At 37.3% G+C, this 23488-nt stretch overlaps 1 protein-coding gene across 1 annotated transcript in view; it reads right to left on the bottom strand.

Moving 5' to 3' along the window:
• DCTN2 (dynactin subunit 2) overlaps positions 1-22319 on the bottom strand; it is a 57609-nt gene extending 35290 nt beyond the window's left edge. The window contains exons 1-2 of the mRNA XM_026713810.2: positions 22178-22319; positions 18100-18168 (exon numbers count right to left, since the gene is read on the bottom strand). Of these exons, the coding sequence (XP_026569595.1) occupies positions 18100-18168; positions 22178-22213 (105 nt within the window). The 5' untranslated portion in view covers positions 22214-22319. The remainder of the gene's footprint in view (positions 1-18099; positions 18169-22177) is intronic.
• Positions 22320-23488: the final 1169 nt, after the last annotated feature.

Here is a 23488-nt window from a genome sequence, read left to right as displayed (position 1 = left end):
GTCCATGTTGTAAAAGGTAGACGGAGGAGTCCAATTTTGCCACTTCAAATTTTTTTATATGCATGTATGCCTTGGACCATGAATCCTTTTCCAGTAAGAGTCTGTCATTAGATTAACTTGTTCCTTTGCTTGATCAGGATGGTTAGGTAGATGGGAAATTGATGGTGTCGGCTTTGTTGGGTTGTTTGAACCCTACTGCTGAATAACAGTACTATTAGGTAAGCAAGCCACTCTGTTTGGAGCATCATATAAGCCTAATGAATAAACAATGAATAAATTAAGGCTCTACTGAAATCATCAGAGTATCTATCTAATTTTATTGGGGTCATATTTCCTTTATTCAGAAAAATTAATCTCATACATTAGTTGTCATCAGATGTTTTTCCTTAGATAATTCCTTTGGCAAACAAGGCCAATGCAAAATAGATCGCTGTTGTTTCATGCCCTTGGTAGAGTCGGACTCTGAGGGAGAGGAGGAACAACCGACAGGGAGTGGAGGTGTGGCTCTGGAGGTTGTGGAGGAGGCTGGGGAAGAGCAGAGGCCGGCTGGGCAGTCAGAGGAAGAACCAGACCCATCCACTATGCATCCTAGGACACGCAGGGAGGAACGGAGAAGGCAACAACTTGGCTTGCGAGACAGGAGGCGGCCATGATCCTCCTCATTGGTTGCAGCTGGGGAGACTAGTATATAAGACAGACGATTACAACACAGCGTTGCCAGAAGCAAAGCGTGTTTTATTTTGGGCTGAAGTTATCTTGGTTTGCGTCCTTCCAACAGATTGTGTCTTGTTATCTCCTTGAATTTAGTAATTATTTATCCTGTTCCGTTGTGGAAATGTCATCATTGTAATTTGTTTGGGTTTTTTTTTTTATTTCACCTCTATCTGCTCATTACGTTCAGACTGTATTGCTCTATTTTGAAGACTATTTTTGAGTACGTTTTATCTCCAACTGAGAATTATTGAACAGTGGGGCCAAGTTGGAGGCATTAAAGGACATTTATTTACATTTTGGATTTTGTTACGTTTGTGTTACACTCCGGGTCGTCACACTGTTGTTTCCTAGTGAGCATCTACCACCCTTGGTCAAGCATTCAGCACAGTCACAATCAGAGCCTAAACAAGGTTTCCATTAGGATCTAATGAAAGGCAGCTAAACATGTAGACTAAAAACAGGAACCAAGTATCCAGGTGTATCAGCAGAACATCTGCCATGATAATCATTATGGGCATTAAATATGAGTCCCATCTCAGTGTGAGCTTTTTAAATATTCATTAAAATGTTCAGCTTGGGGCAGATTCTCTTCCCAGTTGATTTCTTTGAAAAAGCTTTAACAAAAGCAATGGCAAGGGTGATTAAGAGATCGATAGTCCTCTCTGTGCTTCTGCAAAGTGAAATAACTGTCAAGGATGAATCTTTTGGCAGCTATGTGCCTCTTCGTTTCAACTTGCCATTAGAGTAAGGGGGGGGGGGAGGTGTTGCTTTCGAATGGGTTAGATGGAAAAACGAAACTTTTACGAGTCTGCTGGAGACCATGAGAGCCTGGAACTTTTTCAACATCATAGCAGGTGTGGAGTTGACGCAGACAAGTTCCCATAAGTGAAATTATTTACATGGATTACGTGAGAGGTTGGGGATTTGGGTGGGAAAATTATTGTTTAAGTCTATGGACTGGTGTTTGGGAACCAAACTAACTCTGTTTGGCCTCGACATTACCATGCAGTGCATTCAATAAACAGTAAGATTTTTGAAAATGGAATATTGACAATAACTTCCCAGAATTAATAGAAATCAAGCAGTTTTAAGAGAGGATCTTCAGCACGTCCACTTCACTCAATCACTTATTTCCCACAATTCAATTAGATTTCTAAGAAACAGCATTAAATGATTCAATTTTTGTAAATCAGGTGCTTCGATTTTCCAGTCCTAATTTGATTAAGCAATACAGGAAGCACACAGAAGCTACTTAGAGATCAGGCGAAAAATACACCAAGGTATAGCAATCTTCTAATCAGACTTTTGTTCCAGATTTTCCAAAAGTCAGAGCTGGCTGTTACACTTTCCATAGACTTGGCACCTTGAGCCATCAGTTCTCAGGCTAAGGAACTGTCCTGAAAGGGCACACCCTTCTCTCCAGCAAAAAATCCCCCTTCCCCTTCTTAGCTCATTTCAGTTAAATCTTGCACTAAGCATCACTAATAAGTCTCCCCAAAATTATAATAACTTTTCATGGTTGATGCAGAGCTGATTACTGCTATTAAAATGCAGATTTCCATCAGTGCTCTGTTACTGGATGTCTAATTCAACACGTTTATTCTAGAATCTAAAATGTTGTTGCCTCACATGCCCCTGGGGCACTTAATGCTGGTTTTTTACAACTTCCAGAAACTCCACGCTGACTTTCTTAACTTTCAGGAGTATAAAAATAGGGCCTAATAATGCCAATTTTTTACTGGTCTTTCAATGAATTCCCTTCGCTAAGTAAGTTCTCTTGCTTTTTAAAACTTACAATTTTAGAGTGTTTTTGTTCTCCCCTCTTTTGTGACATGACCCAATGAAAAGATAACAGTGCCATAAAAGTACAAACAATATAGATTATACAAAGAGATTTTAAAAACGTATTTAATTTTATATAATGCAGATTTAGTACCATGCAAACACAGATTCTAGAAGCATGCAGAAGAAAAAAAAAGCATTTTTAATGGTCTTACTTGTGCAAACTAGTATCCAGGCAAGGTGGTGTGAAGGGTGATGGGGAAGAGCATTAGGAAAACTCAGATAAGTTCAAGTGGTACAATAATTCAATACAAACACAGTTATAACAATGATTAGGCATTTTCTCAACATCCCAATCGATTCCTGGAAGTGGCTGTAAAAAAAAGGGGCCTTATAGCTAGCAGAGGATGGAAAAATGTGATTTTTTAATAAAGCTGGATCAAATCTGGAGGACCCTTATCAATAACACTGGCTTAAAAATATAAGAATATTAGCACTCATCTTCTTGGTGAATCTTCCCTACAGCAATTTACAACTTTAGGTACGGTGGCCCTAACTAATATGATGTATTATGGGAGGAGCTTGGTTTGGACATTCAGAAAATAGAATCCCAATGGGCGCTCTCTATCATTTGAAGTGATAACTTTTTTTGGTTACTTCATAATTCTTCTTTGTCAGGGGTGTCAAACTTGCAACCCATGAGCCAGATGCATCATGCATTGGCCACGCCTACCCCTGGTTTAGCGAAGGGGGAAAAAGGCACAATATGTCACAGGACGACACGACGATGCGAATTAGACACCCCTGCCCTATGTTATCCTTCTGCATCTCTAAACCAGGATTAATTGTGTGTGGTCCTGCAAAACATCACATTTTATTCTATCAAGTCTGACTATGGGTTAAATGCATCAGTAGTACATGAAATATAGAAAGGAAAGGTCCTTTTGTACAAGTTGTTCTCAAACATGACAATTTTAAGTAAGATATATAGACAAACTCCCAGAATGCCCCAGCAAGCCATGCCCGCATGTCTTAACGTTGCCAAGTTTGAGAGACACTGTTGTATACAATAAATGCCACTTTCTGAGAATTCTAGCTCTTTTTCTTCTCTCCATCACTCTTTCTAAGAAGCAAGTTCTTATTCCTTACCCCTGAAAAGAAAGTCTTGGAATAATTTGGAAGAATGCATATTGAGAAGGTATACTTAAGGTACAGCTTCAGCTTAGCTTGGCATTAAGATGCAATGCCTGTAATAAAAATGCATTATATATTCCCAGTAAGATTTTGAAGATTTATATTGTCCAATTACCCTCACATCTGAAATCTACCATAAACTACTGAATATAGCATATTCTAATGTGTTCTCATGTCATGGCTACTATTAAAAAGTATAGTCAAAAGCAGAAATATGCTTCTTGCTTCTTCTCACATGGTCATGACTTTCTCTAGAAAAAGGCTCAGCTCAGGAAGTGGAACAAATAAACACTATCATGAACATTTGACCAAATAACCCAATTTTACACTAGGTCCCTTCCAGTTTGAGGGTATAGCAGTTACACAGATCTTTAAAAATAAATTTAGATTCACTATAGCTCATTATTGCAGAGCACATGTAACACTCAAGTGGATTCCTTCCTATATAGCAGATAGGGACAATTGGATTGCAGGTAACACCCAAAAGAAAATCCTTATTAGAGCCCAAAATACTATATCCTGTTATATCCCAAGAAAGGATTCTAAGTAACTGTTGGCTGGAGGCCAGAGTGGGTTAGTGGCCACTTAAGGGATAATCTGGGAAGTTATCATCTGATCTCTTTATGTCAGACTATATAATCTCTGCAATGCTTGATTTGCAATATTATTTTCACACAAGCAAGAAATCGGTATTGCAACTAACCAACAGGTACAAAATCATCCTAAAGAAAATGGTAAGGAAATTCAAGGTTTTTTTTTCTACCACAGTCCCTTTTTTATACACCAACATTAATGTTCATGCCAGCATGCACTGTTAATTGTATTGCCTTAGCGTCCCGCTTGCTAAGCCCAAGGCATGGTAGCAGAGAAGGATGCAAATTGCTAATCACTAATTCAAGCTGTCATCCATTTTAGCTAACAGAGCACCTTGACCCATACCTGAGCAAACAGAGCTGCCAAGATTTCCCCCCCCCCCCAAGTTGTTTAGAAGTAGACATTGTGGGCAGAGGGAAGGGAAAAGAAAGCCTCCTTCTGAAGTTTTAAAATGTGGACAAGCTTTTTCTCCCATTTTGTCCATCAAGGGTAGATGCAAACAACACCGAACTACATGAACTATTGATCTAACTCAACGTTAGGCAGCTGTTTATATTTATAACATAACAAAAATAAATAATATAATTTAAAAACCTAGTTATTCATCTCGGGAAATCATTCATTAAAATCCCGTTGTAATTTCCAAGTCCATGAATAGAAACCAGCATTAACCTCAGGCTACATGTAAAGTTAGTTATTTGAATTAATTTTTTTTTCAAATCAACTTTGGATTGGGCTTGGGTTTTTTTTTTTTTTTTACAATATTTGTAATTCTACTCTATAACAAGCTTCTTAGTGGAACTCACATTTTCTGTGTGGGAGGTGAAATCTGGAAATGCCCCATACTGTTTCTTCCTAGCTTATGTAAGATCTGTAGATCTGATTCTAGCTTACAGTAGATCTTATTAGAACTAGAAGCTTTGCTCCTGAAGGTCCAAAGGCTCACCTCCTCTGCTCAAGCTCACATTTGGAGGGGGGTGGGGGAGATAAACAGCACCAAAGATTCAGCGCCCAAATTGCTAGGCAGCTTCAGAATTTGGTCATCACAAAACACGGCTGAATAGAAGTTGATAACATTCACACTTCTACCGGTTACTAGAATTCCTACACATTGGACATGGAGCCCAAAGATCAGACTCCTGTGATAATATAATGAAAATACATTTTAAAAAACTTGACTGATGTGGATGTAAATTAAGATAGTGAAACTTCCTCATTTAACATATATGCACTGCCAGTTAATTAACCTGACTTCACAAGTGGACGTATATTAAAATCCATTTATTTAATTAAAATCATTATGGTTTCAATTGTACAGAAAGTGGGGAAGCTGAGAACAGGATTACCATCTGCAAACCTGTTGTGTATATTGCTGTTCTCTTCTCAGATATAACGCCTCAAAAGAAACTATAAGTAAAAACTATACAATGGCTATTCATATTCTCCCAGCTATAATCAATACATCAATAAGATGAGCAGGATCTACACATAGAAAGCTTTTAATTGACTTTGGAAAGGACCTTTGCTGTAGAGTATTTATTTGTTATAGATATTATAAGTCTTTGACTATAAATACAAGATAGCTGAATAAAATAGAACTGTATAAAGAATTAGTCATTTTCTTTTTCCATGATGTTTTCAATTGCTTTTGGGGGTTTCAGAACTGCCAAATGCAAAAACATGATCCTTCACTTCTTATTCACTTCTTACTCTTTAAAATGGGAAAAATAAGACTTACCAATGAATGTTATGAAACTAAAATACATCAAAACGATGACAATGCATATTTATTACACAGTACGGTTGTAATTGTATCCATAAAATTTTCAATACAACCACTGCAAAGAGCAAAATATTTGTGTATGTCACTTCAGCAGTTAAAGCTTCTGAGACAACGCAAAAGTTATTTATTTTTCATTATGGACCAAGGTGAACCTCATTCTCCTCGAAAAAATATGTGATTTGCTTATGAGAAACATTTTTCCATCCACATTCTTCCACAGAAAAAAGGCTGGGGTTGGATATATGCAGTAATGTGTATAGCAAAAATGCAACACAACTGCATTTTACTTAGCAGTATTTTCACAAGGTTTCTTCCGTTTTGTTATAGCTCCATTAAAAACATCATCAACTGATTATATCAGATGTAAAACTACAATGGACTTCCACCAAGATCGCATGCTTAAGGATGAGGCGATTTCTTTCTCCTGCCCACACACAGCTGATTTTTGTTGCCAAAGCAGGTTTTCACAGCCTGCTCCCTAGATCTAAAGGGGAGCAGGAGTGAATTCTTCAACAATTCCAACCCTATTGTAAGACAATTAATTCAACTGGTTGCAGTAGACATTTTAAATGGGCTAAGATATGTGAATATCTCAGCCAATACAGGTATCATCGTCTTACAACTGGTTGCATAGTGAACAATCAAAATTATGGCAGACCCGCCATAATCTACTTATGATCCAGTCCCTATGGCTGCTACAACACCTCAGGGAGTATTGGAGGCCTTGGGAAGCCTGGGGCAGGGTCTCTACTAAGCCTCCGAGGCCTTCCCCCAGGGCCTCTGAGGCACTCTGTGCGCCACAACAACCCACAGGTTCATTTAACAACCAGAAAAAACAGAGATTGGCGGGAGTACTGAAAATGAGGTGATTACATGGGTGCCTCACTTAACAGCTGACACAACCTCCAACTGTACTGGGCAGGGTCTATTATAGTTGTGAGTCAAGGACTACCTGTATTTAAATAATGCTTTGTATGGTAGTTTAAGCTCTATAAAACAGTGAGCAGTGAAAAATGCTTGGCTACGGAGGGGTGGTTCATCTGAAAATGAGCTATAAAGCAATCATTTATTGTACAATTACAGCTTCTATATTAATACATCTAGCTTTCATTACAGCAGAAATAGCTTTGGCTCTTTGTCAAAGGAGTAAGAGGAACAAAACATTCAAAGATTTGTATGGAAACTGGGATAAAAGGAATAACAGGTACAGTAGTCCTCAACTTACAACCATTCAGTGATCAAAGGTACAATGGCATGGAAAAAAGTGACTTATGACCATTCCTCACACCTATGACCACTGCAACTTACTGACAATTCACATGATCAAAATTCAGACTCTTGGCAACTGGCATGACTGCAGCATCCAAAGGCCATGTGGTTATCATTTGTAACAACATTCCAGCAATATCCGAGCAGCAAAGTCAATGGGGATAGTTGGATTCACTTAAGAACTCCATGATTCACTTCAATGCAGCGATTCCCTTTAACAATTGTGACCAAAAAAAGTCATAAAATAGGTTTCAACTCATTTAACAATTGTTTCACGTAGCAATGGAAATTCTGGTCCCAATTGTAATTGTAAGTCGAGGACTTCCTGTACTATGTAAACATTTAAATACAGGTCTTTCTACCGTTCCCTCAGAGTCAAGATTTAAGTTTTACGCTTTTGGCACAAAGATCTGCTGCTGATGCTTATAGAATAAAATACTATGTGCAGAAGTAATAATAAGAATACATTTACATATATTAAAAATATAACAGTGGAAAGAGGGGAAAACAGTCAAGCGTGAAGGGCAAAGGTCCAGAAATGAGGCATAAGTTAAATGTGAAGAAAGTATTTGGAGAAATAGGGCAAAGGCAAACAAATACAACAGCAAGAGATATAAATAGACTGGAAGTTAATTCATAATTATTTCGGAGCTTCCATAACAACACATGCTGATATCTTTCTTTTTAGTGTTTATACTGTGCCAACATTTTACAGCACTGACTTCAGTGAACTATTTGAGGATTTCAATAAACATTATCAAATGCCTATATTTTTTAAAAAAAACTTTTTCCCTTCTCAACTCCGTCACTGAAAAAGTACTTCCTTCTTTAACCAAATGAATAAACCATTTAGATATACATGTTATACAATGAAATCTTTATACTAATTCCCATTAAAACAGGTTTTGTATTCCAATGTTTCATTTGGACATCTTTTTTCCCCAAATTTTTTTACTGATTTTTAAAAAACAAACATAAACAAACAAAACACAAAACATGAAAACATAAAACATCTTTTTTGAAAGCAGCTTGATCCCAGGTTACATCTCTTCGTACAGACACAAATTCAAGTTCATGCTCATTTTTATATACCGTTCCATATCTTATTACCATTCTACATTTTCTATATAGCTTCTTAATTCTATTTTATTTATTTCATCTCAATTTAAATCATTATACTTATATCCTTTGTCTGTCCTGTTTCTGCTGTCTATTATCTTTTCTCATTAAAACAAAATTTCTCCAGTAATCACTGATTGGAGTATGACACCTTTATATCTTTCCCCTAATTTTATAATACTTAATATAATACATAACTTTCATTCGGATTCTGCTTAGTACATTCTAATGCTACACACTATATTTTAAGAAAAGAAGAAATTATAAATGTATAATATAATTAAGACAACAATCCATACCAATTCAACTCTATCGTTAAAACTAATATTCATTTAAATCTTAAACATTTTACACATTACTTTTCAAATAGGTATCATGCTTCTATGGGAACACTTACAAATTTTGCATAGTTACTTCCCCCTCATTTCACTTATATTTTAAAACATTGTGTAATTAAAATGTTCCCATTCCTTCCTAATTCAATTCTCTTATTTATTTCATTTCATTTATTTTGTTCAAAAAAGTTTCACGGAATTACACTGAGTATTTTAACCCATTTTTTAATCATATGTTGTTCCAATTTTCTAACATTATTTCTAATACAAGTATAATAATACAATCTTATGTACCTTTGCAGAATCTCATTTTCAGTTATATTTTTACCCATTATCTCTGAATAAGTCCTGTTTCTTTACATCTTGCTCCAAATCTTTGTAGCTTCTCTTCCCTTCCTTCCTCCCTTGCTTCTTCACTCTACCTTTTTACCCCCTTGTCTCTCCACCTCCATTTCCCTCTTCTGTGTTCCCCTTTTCTGTTGCTTTCTGACATTATATCCACTTTTCACCTTATTTTTCTCTTTTTTTGGTTGTTTTTTTAGGTCTTAAATTCTCCATTCTCTTTCCCCCCTTTCTTCCCCAGATAAAGTTACTTGTTCATTAAAGATGGCTTCTTCTTTGTCCCAATCTTCTTGTTGCGCAGTCTTTTCTTGTAGTTTCTCATAGGTACAGATCGCCATTTCTAAGAAATGAAAAACGGAGCCAAAAGAGCCCTTCCCTTCTTGTTCCTCTTCTTTATATTTTTTAAATTCCATTTTCAGTTCATCCACAAGTGATGCCATTGTAAAAAGAAATATTAAACAACCACCCAATTGTTTTTAATCATTCAAATATAATTTCCAAAAGTCCCAAAGTCACCAAATCCAAATACACACAAGCTGTTTCATTTAACACTTTCTTCTTTTTTCACTTTCTCTTCCTGGGGTTACTATTTAGTTACAAAGTTCCAGTTAAAATGTATCTTTTAGAAGTCTTATTATGATTTAGATTCTTTAAAATTCCAAGCAGCCTCCTCCAGCCAAATCTTGCTCTTATTCTTTTCCTCTCCCCTCCCACTTACAGCAAAAAAAAGTTTATTAAGTGTTCAGAAATCTTTATTGTCCCCTTGGCATTTAATTTTCCAGTTTAATTACCTGTTGGTGCCAAAGAGGATTTTTCCGATTTCTCATTCATCTGCTGTCAATGTAAGGAAGGAGAGTGAAAAAAAAAAAAAAACTTTCCCTTTTCACTTTCATTCACTGCTTCCCAATCTTTTTTGGGAGCAATGTATCTTTTATAAGATTTAAATTCCAGGGTACCTCAGTTGTTGCTTCTTATCCCAGTCAGCCAAAACTTTCACTTCTTAACTTCCTCCTGCATTTTCTTTTCTGGCTGAGTGCTTCTTTGAGGCAGCCATTTCTGACCGCCGCTCTTACCTCCTTCGGGAAAGGGAGTTTAGCCAGCTGAGGAGGAAAGATGCGGCTTTCCTCGACCCTGCTGGGGTCTCCCCCATCTTCATCACCTCTATGGGGTGGCTTAGCCCCAAAGCCAAACTGGCTCAGGGCGCTCCAGCGGCAAGCCCAGGCAGAAACCGCGCACGATCGCGGATTCCTGCCTGCCGCCGAAGCCCTGCAGACTGGAACTCCCTCATTTGGACATCTTTAATGGCAGCTTTTTTAAATCCCCAGCAAAGAAAACGTTTTTCTTTGCCGGGGATTTCTTTCTTTTCTTGTTTTTCTCTCTTTTGTAACTCTTCCTCTTCAATTGCAGAGATATGATATTTTTCATCACTTAAGACACAAAGCAAATGATCTCCCTCATTTGCAGAGCAGGTAATGACATGCTAAAAGTGTAATGCTATCCGTTAAAGCTGGATAGGCAGCTGTTTTCAGTTTCCTTGGGGCACTCAGTGCTAGAAGCTCCAGGGCTATTATTCTGCAAAAAACAAGTGGAGCACAGTTGCCTGACCTTTAAGGAAGCTTAATATCCTTTGGATGCCACTAACTTCAACCCTTAGCAGCCCTAGCCAACTGGACCGAATGATAAGAGAAGCTTGGAGTCATAGTTCACCAATACCTGGAGGGTCAGATTCCCCACTTTTCGGTTATACCACCAAAGATTGCCTAGAGCAGGGGTCCCCAACTCCCAATCCATGGACCAACACCAGTCCACAGCATGCTAGCAACCAGGCCATGCACACAAGCAAAGCCCCATTCACAAGATATACACAGCACACAAAACCACGCCCCCTCCAGTCCATGGAAAAACCTTTCTCTACAGAACTGGTCTCTGGTACCCAAAAGGTTGGGGGCCACTGGCCTAGAAGCTGTATCTATTAAACTAACCTTACAAGATAAGCTTAATCAAGCTTGAATTAAACATAAGGAATTGCTTTTCATTTTGACATCTTCAAGACAATCTCCTCTTTTTATTTTTTCTTTCTTCCTACTTACTCTTTGGTCCTAATCCTTAACCTAATAATGGCTGGCTTAGAGCTGGGTGGTCCCCAGCTAGCAGCTGGTGGGATTTAGTTTACAACAGCAATGGGGTGTGCCAGGATTGCCATCACTAAGCAATGAGGTTATATGACATCATGCTTTATCTGTATTGCCAAGGTCATAGGGACTAGAATTCCAGCAATTACAACCCAATAAGCATGAATATGCCAGTTGAAGTAGGCAGCCTTTAAACTGCACCCCAGTGTCTTACTGGTATCATACACTGTGTTATATTAGATGAATTTTGTGAAATGAAAAAAAAAAGTACATCACAAAATAATAAGATAAATGCTTCATGCCGGCATTAGGGAGTCAGGACTGTTGCAGTAATTTTGAAGATGAGATATGAGGTCCATTTTATCCATAATCTCTTCTGCCAAGAGGGTTTCTGGAGCTTTTGTTGAAGCACAACGGAGAGGGTCAAATGCAAATCCTACGTTTTGGCTTTTTACTGTGTCTCTCTGTATTTTTTATTCTATCAGCATACTTTTTAATTGGCCTCTGACAAACATGCATATCCTGATTCAATGTCTGATTCAAAATGAAAGGTTAAATTAAAGCCCAAAGATGATATATTAAGCTCAAAGATGTACAAAGCACACGGTGACAAGCAGCAAATTAAAACGGTTATGTAAATTAACACCAAGGTAAGATTTTTCCGTATCACTTGGCACTAGATCTAAGGCTTGAATATCAGACACTGTTTATCTCAAAGATTGGTTAAATTGTTATATAATTTCCAGCGCTAGCCGTAGATTTTACTAAGCCCACAGAAAGGAACCGCTACTTCAGAGTGCTTTTAGCTAGCATTACACAGGTAATGCTTTGTTGACCTGATTACTCTTCCATCCCTATGCCCCGTTACTATGAGACTAAATGTACCTCCCACAATTCCCTTTGGGAATGCATGCATGCCAAGAAGAGAAAAATAGCTTTTATGCAACTCACTGCAAAACATTTAAGGGCGTACATCAACGCTACACATCATACTGCAGGTACAGGCGAGCCTTTAACAGGAGATGGGAGAAAATTTAAATACAAACTATATGGTTTTGAGTTTGATATTTATCTAGAGAGACAAAGGATAAGACATGCTATCATAGGAACACAGGGACATAACACCTATAGAAAAACACAGGGGTGGTGTGCCTTCTCCAGTCAACTATGAGCAGTTCTTGCATTCGAGGCACCAATGTGTCTTATTTACATTAGTGCATTTTATTATGTATTACTTTATGGAAAGGGCCAACTAAGGATTGTGTGCATCCCAAAACTAGGTAAATTATCCAAAACTGGATAAAAGTAGGTATTTTTTTCTTTTCCATAATGACAAGTAAGATATGTGGCACTGTGGCTTTTCATCCCGATTAACCAAACTCTTTGCACCTAGAAATACCAAATGCTGAAACTGGGCATGGGTTTTCAATATCAACCATCAAAACTGCATGGGTCCTATCTTATTCCCATTGGAGGGGGGAGATCAGTAAGAGGCCCTCTACTTCAGCAAACTGACATATATGAAAGGCAACTTCTCTGCAGCCACAGTAAATGAATTGGCGTATTTCCTTCCATATTACTGGAAGGGAAATATTGTAAAATGCTAAGAGCAGAGCAAATGCGCCCAGGTAAACTAAAGCAGAAACAAGAGACAATGCATTATTTTGCTGTCCATTCTTTTCAGGTTATCACAATAATTGAATATAATGACTCATTGCTATGTACTCAAACTCTTGAGCAGTTGACTCAAATGAACATAAATCCTTTTTCCAGGCACAATCCCTCAAGGTTGGTGAGGTTTTGATATGTATTCTTGTTAAGTGTGTAAGGAAGTACAAGGAATCAAATTACAGATGTATTACTAACTGATCCATGTGCTGGAAGTGGCACGTAGAGCCACTTCTGCCGGCACGTGAGAAGTCGCCCGGAAGAGCTCCACTGTGCATGCGCATGCACCGCCCACCCGACAGCTGATTGTCAGGTATCTGGCATCCATGCGCAAGGGGCGTGGGAGACGCATATGCATGCGTAGGGGGGAAGGGGGGCATGTGCATTGGCTTCTAGGTGCTGGCACGTGAGTGCTTCCCAATTTTCGGCATGGGAGCCCAAAAAAGTTAGCCACCACTGTAATACATCTTCTAAGACATTAGGGCAGAATCTTTTATAATTTCTCTTCAACAGAAAATATATATTTTCACTGACACAATGGACAAGCTTGCAGGTGTCTATTTACAAAACCATCTCCTAAATTTTGTCAGCCTGAAAAACAGCCTTCCCATATATGCAGTTAGTCTAAGGCAATATATGTTATATTGGTTTTTACATGTATCAAAAATATTGTAACTCTGTTCAACTGCCACTTTTATACAAGAACATTTGTTTTTGTTGAAAACTCCTGAAAAATTCAATCATATAAGTTTTAAATCACAAAATTTTTAATTAGAGTAATTATTTTCTCTACATAATTGTGAGTTCTTTTTTTAAGATAAAAATACAAAAAACCTTAAAAAAAAACAAATGGAACAACCAAACCGGAATCACTCCCTCTCTAATAAGCGAGGGATCAGAAACAACAAAATTGTTTTTCAACTCTGACATGTTATGAGAGATAAAACGGGGTCCCTGATTCAAGGAGGAGCCAAAGAGGGATATTAAAGTTAATAAACTTGCTATATTAGTAATGGTAATACTTCTGGATTACCATGAAGTGCCAAGAGCCTAATTTAAAATGACTGCAGGTTGACATCATATTAAATCATTGTTTATTTTAATGAGAATAAAATGACCTGAAGCTTTCAGTTTTATTTTTAATAAGTTTCAAATTAATCAAAGGTTAGGACATAAGGCCAGAGGTGGTGAAGATGGGAGAGACTGCCAGCAGCGTTGAGGAGAGCCGCATCTCTCCTCCTCAGCTGGCCATTACTCCCTTTCCTGAAGGCAGTTGCAGCGGTGGTCAGAAATGGCCACCTCAAAGAAGAACTCGACCGGAAAAGAATGTGCAGGAGGAAGATAAGAAGTTAAAGTTCTGGCTGACCAGGTTAAATTGCAAAAGCAACAACTAAGGTACCCTGGAATTTAAACTAAAAAAAATAACATCGTTCCCAAAGAAGATTCTGAAGGAGCGAAGGAAAGTGAAAAGGGAAAGGTTTGGGGTTGTTTTTTTCTTCTCTCTCTTTCCCTATACTGACAACTAAGAGACTTAAATAAGAAATCAGGGGGAAAAATACGCTTTGACATCAACAGGCAATTAAGCTGAAAATAAAATAAAATGTCAAAGGGATAATAAGGATTTCTGGACACTAAAAAATTTTTATAAGCAGGAAAGGAGAGAAAAAGAATAAAAGGGCAGGATCTGGAAAAAAGGGAGGAGACTGCCTGGAATTAAAAGGAATCTACAGTAAAACTTCAACAAGACTTCTAAAAGATACATTTTAACTGAAACTTTGCAACTAAATAGTAGAATCCCAGGAAGAGAAAGTGAAAAAAAAAGCAAAAAGAAACAGCTTGTGTGTATTTGGATTACTTGGTGATCTGTGGATTCTTGGTTATTGCACTTGAATGACTAAAATCAATCGGGTGGTTGTTTAAAAATTTATACAGTGGCACTACTTCTGGATGAATTGAAAATGGAACTTAAAAAGTACAAAGAAAATGCACAAGAAGGGAGGGGTTCTTTTGGCCTCATTTTTCAATTCTTAGAAACAGAGATTTGGAACTATGAGAAACAACAAGAAATGTCTGCAAAACAAGAAGACTGGGACAAAAAAGAAGCCATCTTTAATGAACAAGTAATTCTATGTGGGGAAGAAAAAGGAAAGTGGGGAAAGAGAATGGAGAATTTAAGACTTAAAAAAACAACCAAAGAAAAGAAAAATAGTTCGAAAAATAAGTATAATATTGGAAAGCAACAGAAGAGGGGAATACAGAAGAGAGAAATAGAGGTAGAGAGACAAGGGGGTAAAAAGGGGAGAGAGAAGAAGAGAGGGAAGAAGGAAAGGAAAAGAAGTTACAAAGGACAGAAACAAGATATAGAGAAACAGGGCCTATTTAGAGATAATGGGTGAAAATTTAACTGAAAAAGGGATTCTGTAAAGGTACATAAGATTGTATTGTTATATTAGTAATAGAAATAATTTTAGAAAATTGGAAACAATGTATGATTAAAATGAGGGGTAAAATAGTTACTGTAATCTAGTGAAATGCTTGTTAATAAAATAAATGAAATAAAATAAATGAGAGAATTGAATTAGGAAGGGACGGGAACATTTTAATTAGTTAATGTTTTATAAAATATAAGTGAAGAGAGGGAGGAAATTAATTATGGAAAGCTTATAACTGTTCCCATAAAAGTATGACATTTAATTGAAAAGTAATGTTAAAGAAGTTAAAATTTTAATGAATATTAACATTAATGATAGAATTGAATTGGAATGGAATGTGTTATTTTAACTATACATATTTATAATCTTTTTTTTTTTAAGAATATAGTGTGTATTTTAAGAATGTACCAAGCAGAATCGGAATGGAAGTTATGTATTATATTGAATGTTATAACTTTAAGGTATATATTGAAGCTTAAATAAGAGTTAAATGGATAAAATTAAAAGATATAAAGGTGTCATACTCCAATCAGCAACTACAGGAGAAACTTTGTTTAATGAGAAAAGATAATATGAAATTGAAACAGGACAGACAAAAAGTATAAATATAATGATTTGAATTGAGATAATTAAAATAAAATTGAGAAAATTAAAAGAGGGGAGAAGCTATGTAGAAAATGTAAAACAGTAATAACATATGGAATAGAACATAAAAATGAGCATGAAATTGAATTTGTGTCTGTACGAAGAAATGTAACCCGGGATTACGCTACTTTGTATTTCTTTGTGAAAACTCAAATAAAATTTACAAAAAAAAAAAATGTCAGGATTAGGTCATAAGGAAAGCAATGTTGGGAGAAGGTCTCCCGATACAAAGTGCCCCACCAACGCCAAGGTCAACATCTAGGGCCAGCGCCGCCCGCCCGAGGATGCAAGGGGTGGAATTAAGTCACCCCCGAAAAGATGGCCTAGCCGTTTTTTCGGGGTCAAAAAAAAATAAGGCCTGGCCTTATTTTGTGAGAAACACGGTATTTGTGCAGTTAAGTAAATGAAAGTTTATGTAACTGCAAAAAAGTAAGTTTTGTAATACTGAATTTACCTTCATTACATAGAAAAACATAAAACAGCTTCTTCATCCATATATTAGGGCATAGACATCTCAAGATTTTAAACTTGTGAGATCGTCTCTTGTAATTCAAGTATTTTTCCTTTCTGAATGTAGAACATAAATGTGAAACAGTGCCTATATATAAAAGTATAGCTTATCAAATGAGACATCTAATATTTTCAGTTATATTTTTGGTGAAAAATATTTAAAGAAAAGAAATACTTGCCTGGTTCCACATATCATATTGCGACAGTTTAAAATTCATGCCAGCCCTTCTGAATTATTTAAGATTTTTTACCCTAGCTTTTCCTGGAATGCTTTCTTTCTGACTGGACTACTAATTATTACATCTAATTGTAAAAGCTTGGATTTATTTATTTTTCTTATTAATCTTATCTGTATAGTTGCCCATCTTATAAATAGCAATTCTGATCAGCTTCAATAATCAAATAAAACAAGAAGTATAAAACCAATTGATTGTTCATTACAGCAAAGGTCTCATCACCAAAGTCAATTAATGCTTGCCCAATATAGTTTTGCTGATGGTTTTCCACCAAGAATTTTAAGAAGTTGTCAAGGGAATCTTGTACTTGAGTATAAACTGACTAAAATTCATATGTAACTAATAAACACACACACACACACATTAAACATATACAAAAGTACAAAAACGACTATTTTCCGGCAAGAAGGAGTAACTTTGAAACATTCAAAAACAATTGTCTAATATCTATACTTGATTTACAAAATTATTATTACAAAACAACTAATATTCTCCTTAGAAAATCTACAGTTCAGAATTATTTTGTGGAGTCACATTAAGGAAGCAAGAGACAGTCAAGAAGATCAACAGTTTAACAGTTTGGTGTTTTTAAGAAAGTTTCTTTCAGTTTATTCAGGTTAAAAGAAACAATGAAATCCAGTTTTATTTAACAAAGATTTCAAATTCCAAATTATATCACTTTCCAATTTCCATATTTCCTTTTACTTGGTCACTCTATATAACAATAGTAGGCAATACAAGCAGGGGTGGGATTCAAATTTTTTAACAACCGGTTCTGTGGGCGTGGCTTGGTGGTCATGTGACTAGGTGGACATGGCTTGGTGGTCATGTTATTGGCTGGGCGTGGCCAACTCAACATCCCTCACATCGAGACACGCATCTCCTCACCTGGCCTCTCATGACTGTGAGGATGCTGCAACAGTCGTAAGTGTGAAAAAGTGCCACTTTTTTCAGTGCCATTGTAACTTTGAATGGTCACTCTACACAAAGTACCAGCAAAGGAGGAAAAAAACCTCCAGAGAAGTCCCTGAGACAGGAAGTCTAGTCCTGCCAAGAATGTAATAACGGTTAACGGAGAGGCAGTTTCTGTAAGCAACACCAGAATGTTTCCTTCCTGCCTTCCTTACAGGATTAGGCCAGTAATTTATTCTAACAACCAGTTCTCTGAACTGCTTAGAATGTTAACAACCAGTTCTAGTGAATAGGTGTGAACTGGTAGAATCCCACCCCTGAGTACAAGTCACTTTGGTGAAATGACATTTTTGGAAATAGTCTAAGGATAGATACCCTCATTTAATTTATTCATATTTTTTAAAAAAACAATAGAATTTTATATGTTCCTACCGCATCAAATTCTGCTTGATCATCTTCAGGGAGGTCACATGTTTCATAAACATCAGGCTCATTCCTGGCCTGAAAAATAATAAGGGACAGGGGGGGAAAATCAGAATATTACTCCAGATCCTGAAGAGACCTGTTACAATAACATTTCCTTAAAAAAAATCCACCATAAATTAATAACAGTATGCATGAACTCTTTTTATCTAAAGAACTCAAATCAGAGAATATAACTAGATGGATCACACTCTTAATGTATGATCAGTTAAGTAATAAACCTTTCTTTTGTAGTATCTTTGTATATTTTTATTTTTAATATATCTTATGTTGTATGTTTCCCAGAGGCAGGATAGAATTGGGAACCTTCAAAATAAATAAATCCCATCTACTGGCCCAAGGAATATTTATTAGCCCATTCACCACAAAGCAGCTGTTTTCAATAAGTAAAGATTCAAAGGGAAGACTTCAGGGTGAAATTCATGAACCTGACTGAATTGCATGTATAATCTACATTTATTTCTGGCGTTTCCATGCTCAGAAAATACATAGTGATGGTTAGTTGATATCCGAAAAAAAAGCCCGGATCTTATATTAATTTTTGATCCAAAAAATGCATTAGGGCTTATTTTCAGGGAAATACGGTACTAAATGCATCCATCTGGCTGACGATCTTAACTGGGACTTCTTTGGGGGATAGGGCTTATTATTGCAACCATCCTGAAAAATCATGCTAGGGATTTTTTTCCAGTTGGATCTTTACCAGATCTGCTGTTCAGAACCAGGTCTATAAACGCCAATACAGAATCTCAAACTATTGGCCTCATGAGTGCTAAATCAAGTCCATGGTCATTAGCAAAGGCATGTTGGAGATAATTTTAAAAACTCAGCAGAAAAATGCACATACTATGATCATCACTGGTACAATAGGAAATATATAAAATAAATAAAGAAGGTGCATATTGCTTTGTTTGGGGATTTCGAATTGCAGCATTGTTCCTCCCAAATTATCAATTGGCTTTTATTTATTTAACAGATTTAAATAACTGTCCATGTAGTCAAGGATCTCTGGGTAGCAAACAGAAGTGGAACACAACCAAATTCTATAAATCCAATTTTAAAAAAAACTAGGTCAAAGTCCCTAAAAATTACATCTTTAGAACATCAACCAAAACAATACCCACACTGTGGCTCCACCAACTCCAGTATCTGGGAAAGGGGCCAGATTTTCATAGCCTTCTAAAAGGCCAATAGGATCTAGGCCTCTGTGATGATCCAGGGCGTGGCACAAAGGCAACACAGTCAAATAAGCAAGAAGAGTCCCTTTATTATCTCCAACTTTGCCCCCAATGTCCAGGTTACCTTCGGCTGGAGAAAAATTGTCCCAGAACAGTCTTTAAGTGGAGGAAATTCAGTCCGAAAACAAAGTACATAAAACTGTAATTAAAAATCCAAACAAACTATGCTGCAGTAATTAACTTGACAGGACAGGAGAAGAAATTGCAGACTTGAAAGCACAGCAAAACACACACAGTTGGAAAGATGCCAGGCCAGGAACACAAATAAGCCTCAAGGATGCCAGATAATTCACGATTTGCTCCCAACAACTTGCTGTGCGCAGCTTCCCTTTTTAAACACTGTGTTCCCAGCTGCAGCTAATGAATCAGGGCCCTTTCCTCCCCCATAAGCCATGCAACTCATGTTGCTCCCTTCTCTGTTCCTCCCTGCGTGCCCTAGGATGAAGAGCTGGTGGACCTGGGTCTTCCTCCGAATTCCCTCTCCCTTGCTCTACCTCTCCCCTGCTCTGCCCAGCCGGACTGTGCTCTTCCCCAGTTTCTTCCACAGCCAATGGAGCCACACTCCCACTCCCTGTCAGCTGCTCAGCCATCCTCTCCGAATCAGATTCCAACAGGGGCATGATAGCCTCTGTATTTGGGGGGAAAGCAGTTTCACAAGATACGTTATTACAGAAGATATGCTTCCTTGTGTTAACAGAAGACGCTACTTCACTGAGAGGATTTGGAGCATGCCTATCTGCCACATTTAGTGGGAAAAGTAGAAATCATTAGGGATCAGTGGCCTTGCAAGTAAACTGGTCCCATGTCATGTAAAACTTTAAAAATGATAATCAGCAATATTAACTGCATCCAGAAGCCCCCTGGATTCACTGCAACTCTCTTGTAGCAGTGGTGTTATGTCTCATATTGCAGCTCTTTAAAGCACATTGTAATATTTCTAATTGGAAATTGACTAAAGTGTGTGTAAATATCAGTGCTTCCTGATCTAGGAATAGGTACAAGTGGAGCATTGGGAAAATATGTTCTGATGAGCAAAATGCAAAAGCATAAGGTAAATGGCAACTCCATAATAATTCTATTAGCCATCGTTTATATGACAGTTGCCTCAGAAGAGTGCCCAGTAAAATGTTTCCCAAATGTAAGCAGTAAGGTCACATAACTGCAAAAATATGGGAAAAGCAAATGTCCTTTCAAAGGAATGAGAAGAAATTCTATATGTAGTGAAAAATGAAACATTCTACAACTTGGCTTTTGACAATAGGATAAGAAATCATATTGTTTCAGAATAGCCATCTAACAAAAAAAATTACTAGTGTCTGAATTAAACAATAATAGATCGGGTTAGGCAAAACTCACCCAGTTTTATCCTGTTAAAACTTTACTGGCTGCCAGCATATTTCCTAAAATATAAAGTAGACTTCCCTAACATGGTACATTTATAAAAATAAGGAATCCACACATTTTAATCAACTTTTAATTCCTTTTTATTTTACAGTACAATGTACAGAATAAACAAAGCTGCTTAGTTAGCAATGTTTATTCTGGCTAGGTGTTGGCTCTCCAGTATCTAAAGAAGAGAAGGCCTTTCCCATTTCCTGCTATGCAAGCTAACTGAAGCTGCAGAGGCTGAATGCAGAATCTCCTGTGTGCCTAATAAGCCACTAAGCAATAATCCCTCACAAATACTGAATTACTCCAATGACAGGACAAAATAGAGAGATGTTGCTACAGGGCATGGAATATGCCACTCCAGGTTCTTGTCCACTCCAGATAAAATACCCATAAAGTATCTGCAACCCACGCCTTAGGCTATATCCTTCAATGTGACACTTGCCCTTTCTTAACTGAGACAAGCACAATTTATTGGTTATTGTTCTATCTGGCAGTTCAATCAGCCACTAACACCAGCAGCTTTTCATACTCTCATACCCTGCATTTAAGACACTGAAACAAAAGCATCCCTCTGTCTTGAGCTTTTTCAATCATCAGGCTTGTCTTTAGAGAAAGCTGCCATAGGATTTGCACAGCGTATTATCACTAATGGACCCTTTGATTGTGGAATCGCTTTTGATGGGAATATCTAATTTTCACATTCTTCATTCGAGTACATTTTATCATCCTAGCAGTGGTGGGGAAAAGCCAAAGAGAAGTGGAAAGTTTTTTTTTTTTTTTAATAAAATGTGGGAGTGAAGAGAGGACCCCAGGAAACATTTATATTTTCTATGTTTGCACCAACAAAATCACATGCAACATTCGTTATCAACCTTTTCCTCAATTTCCATTATGGCTCTTTTCTGTGTAACTAAATAAAAGTTTAATTAGTACAGATACAAAATACAGCCAAAATACATATTCTGAAAAGTGTGAGGAACTAGCTCCAGAATATTACTCAACCCTCCCTGATCTTTCTGCAGGGGATCCCCATCTCTCTGCACAACCTCAGGGGCACTCCTTTCTTAATGGCATCCCGGCTGTCAGATACAAACCTCCTTCGGGATCAGGCTGAGCTCTGGGGCTTCCCTTAAATCCCTCTAATTTTCGCAAAGACTAAGGAGCTCCGCTCCCTGGCGCGGATCAAAAGCCCCAATTTAGGTTCAGGTGCTTCACTCCTTACAAGCAGATCTCCCACCCACTTCTTCATCCATCCCGCAGCCCCATATCTCCAGTTCCACTAGCCTCTCCGACCCCACCCTTTCCCTCTCCCTAGGCACAGTTCATGCTCATCCTTAAAACGGCACCAGCCTCCCCGCCTCCTTTCTCCCTGCAGGGACTTCTTTTTCGCCACTCACAATGCCGGGCAGGTCCGCATACTTGGGATCGGCCATAGCCAGGTGCAGGGATGGGTTGAAGCCACCTAGGCCGGTGAGAGGCAGAAAAAAAAAAAAAAACCACAAGTATCGCGAGAGCAACCGAGACACGCGATGGGAAGACTGAAAGACTTTGGGCGTTGTTGTTTTTTGCCGCGCTATGTTTTCTGGGAGCCGTAGTCCTAGAGACAGTAGTCATCCACTGCTGGATGAAGAACATAAAGTTTGATCGTTACTGGGAATGTTCTTAGCATACGCCTGCAATTTCTCCAGTATTGATTTTAATTTTGTTTTCATTTCAGACTTCAAAAGTACACAAGATTCTTCTCATCCAAGTTAAAAACAGAAATTCCAAAAAAAGGATCTCTTTTTGTTATTAGTAATTGGCTATTTTTAGCCTTCTTTATGCCCTGGTGCTTTTTATTTTTATTTTTGTGCTTTCATTTATTTAGTATCCTAATTCTTCTACAAGAAAAATAGCCATAAAAAAAAAACAAATACAGTTAAACTTTATAAAATAATGTGCTTATTTTTCCAAAACCATTTAAAAGAGATGGAGTAAGGTGCCTTCAAGTCACTTTTTTACTCCTGGCATATGTCTGGATTAGTCCCTGTAGATTTCTTGACAAGATTTTTCAGAAGCAACAGTAACAATATAACAAAGTTGGAGCGGAGCTTGGAGGTTTTCTAGTCCAACCCTCTACTCAAGCAGGAGAGTCTATGCCATTCTAGACAAATGGTTGTCCAATTACTTCTTCAAAATTTCAGTGATGGATCACCCACAACTTCTAAAGGCAAGCTATCCCACTGACTAATTGTTCCCACTGCCAGGAAATTTCTCCTTAATTCTAGGTTGGCTTTTTCTTTGTTAAGCTTTCATCCATTGCTTCTTGTCTTGCTACTTTGGAGAATACGTTGACCCACTTTCTCTTTGTGACAAAACCTCAAATATTGTAAGACGGCTATCAAGTCATCTCTAATCTCTCTCTTCATTAGACTAGATATTCCCGGTTCTCACAAACATTTATTATCTGGTTTAGCTTCTGGTCCCCAAATCATCTTTGTTGCTCTTTTCTAAACTCTTTCTAGAGTCTCAACATCTTTTTTACATCATGGTGACCATACATGAAATGTATCCATTCATATTCATAGCTATGTTTATACTGCATGTATATCTGTTATCTTATAATTGCTTGACAAAATAAAATAAATAAAAATAAAATAAATAAAAATAAAATAAATAAAAATAAAAATAAAAATTGGATGTAGTATTCCAAGTATGGGTCTTACCAG

This window comes from Pseudonaja textilis, chromosome 2, assembly GCF_049901715.1.
Source record: "Pseudonaja textilis isolate UNSWEBS1 chromosome 2, rPseTex1.2, whole genome shotgun sequence".
Lineage (NCBI taxonomy): Eukaryota > Metazoa > Chordata > Lepidosauria > Squamata > Elapidae > Pseudonaja > Pseudonaja textilis.
The sequence above is the reverse complement of the archived record's forward strand: the minus strand, read 5'-3'. Positions and strand labels throughout refer to the sequence as shown.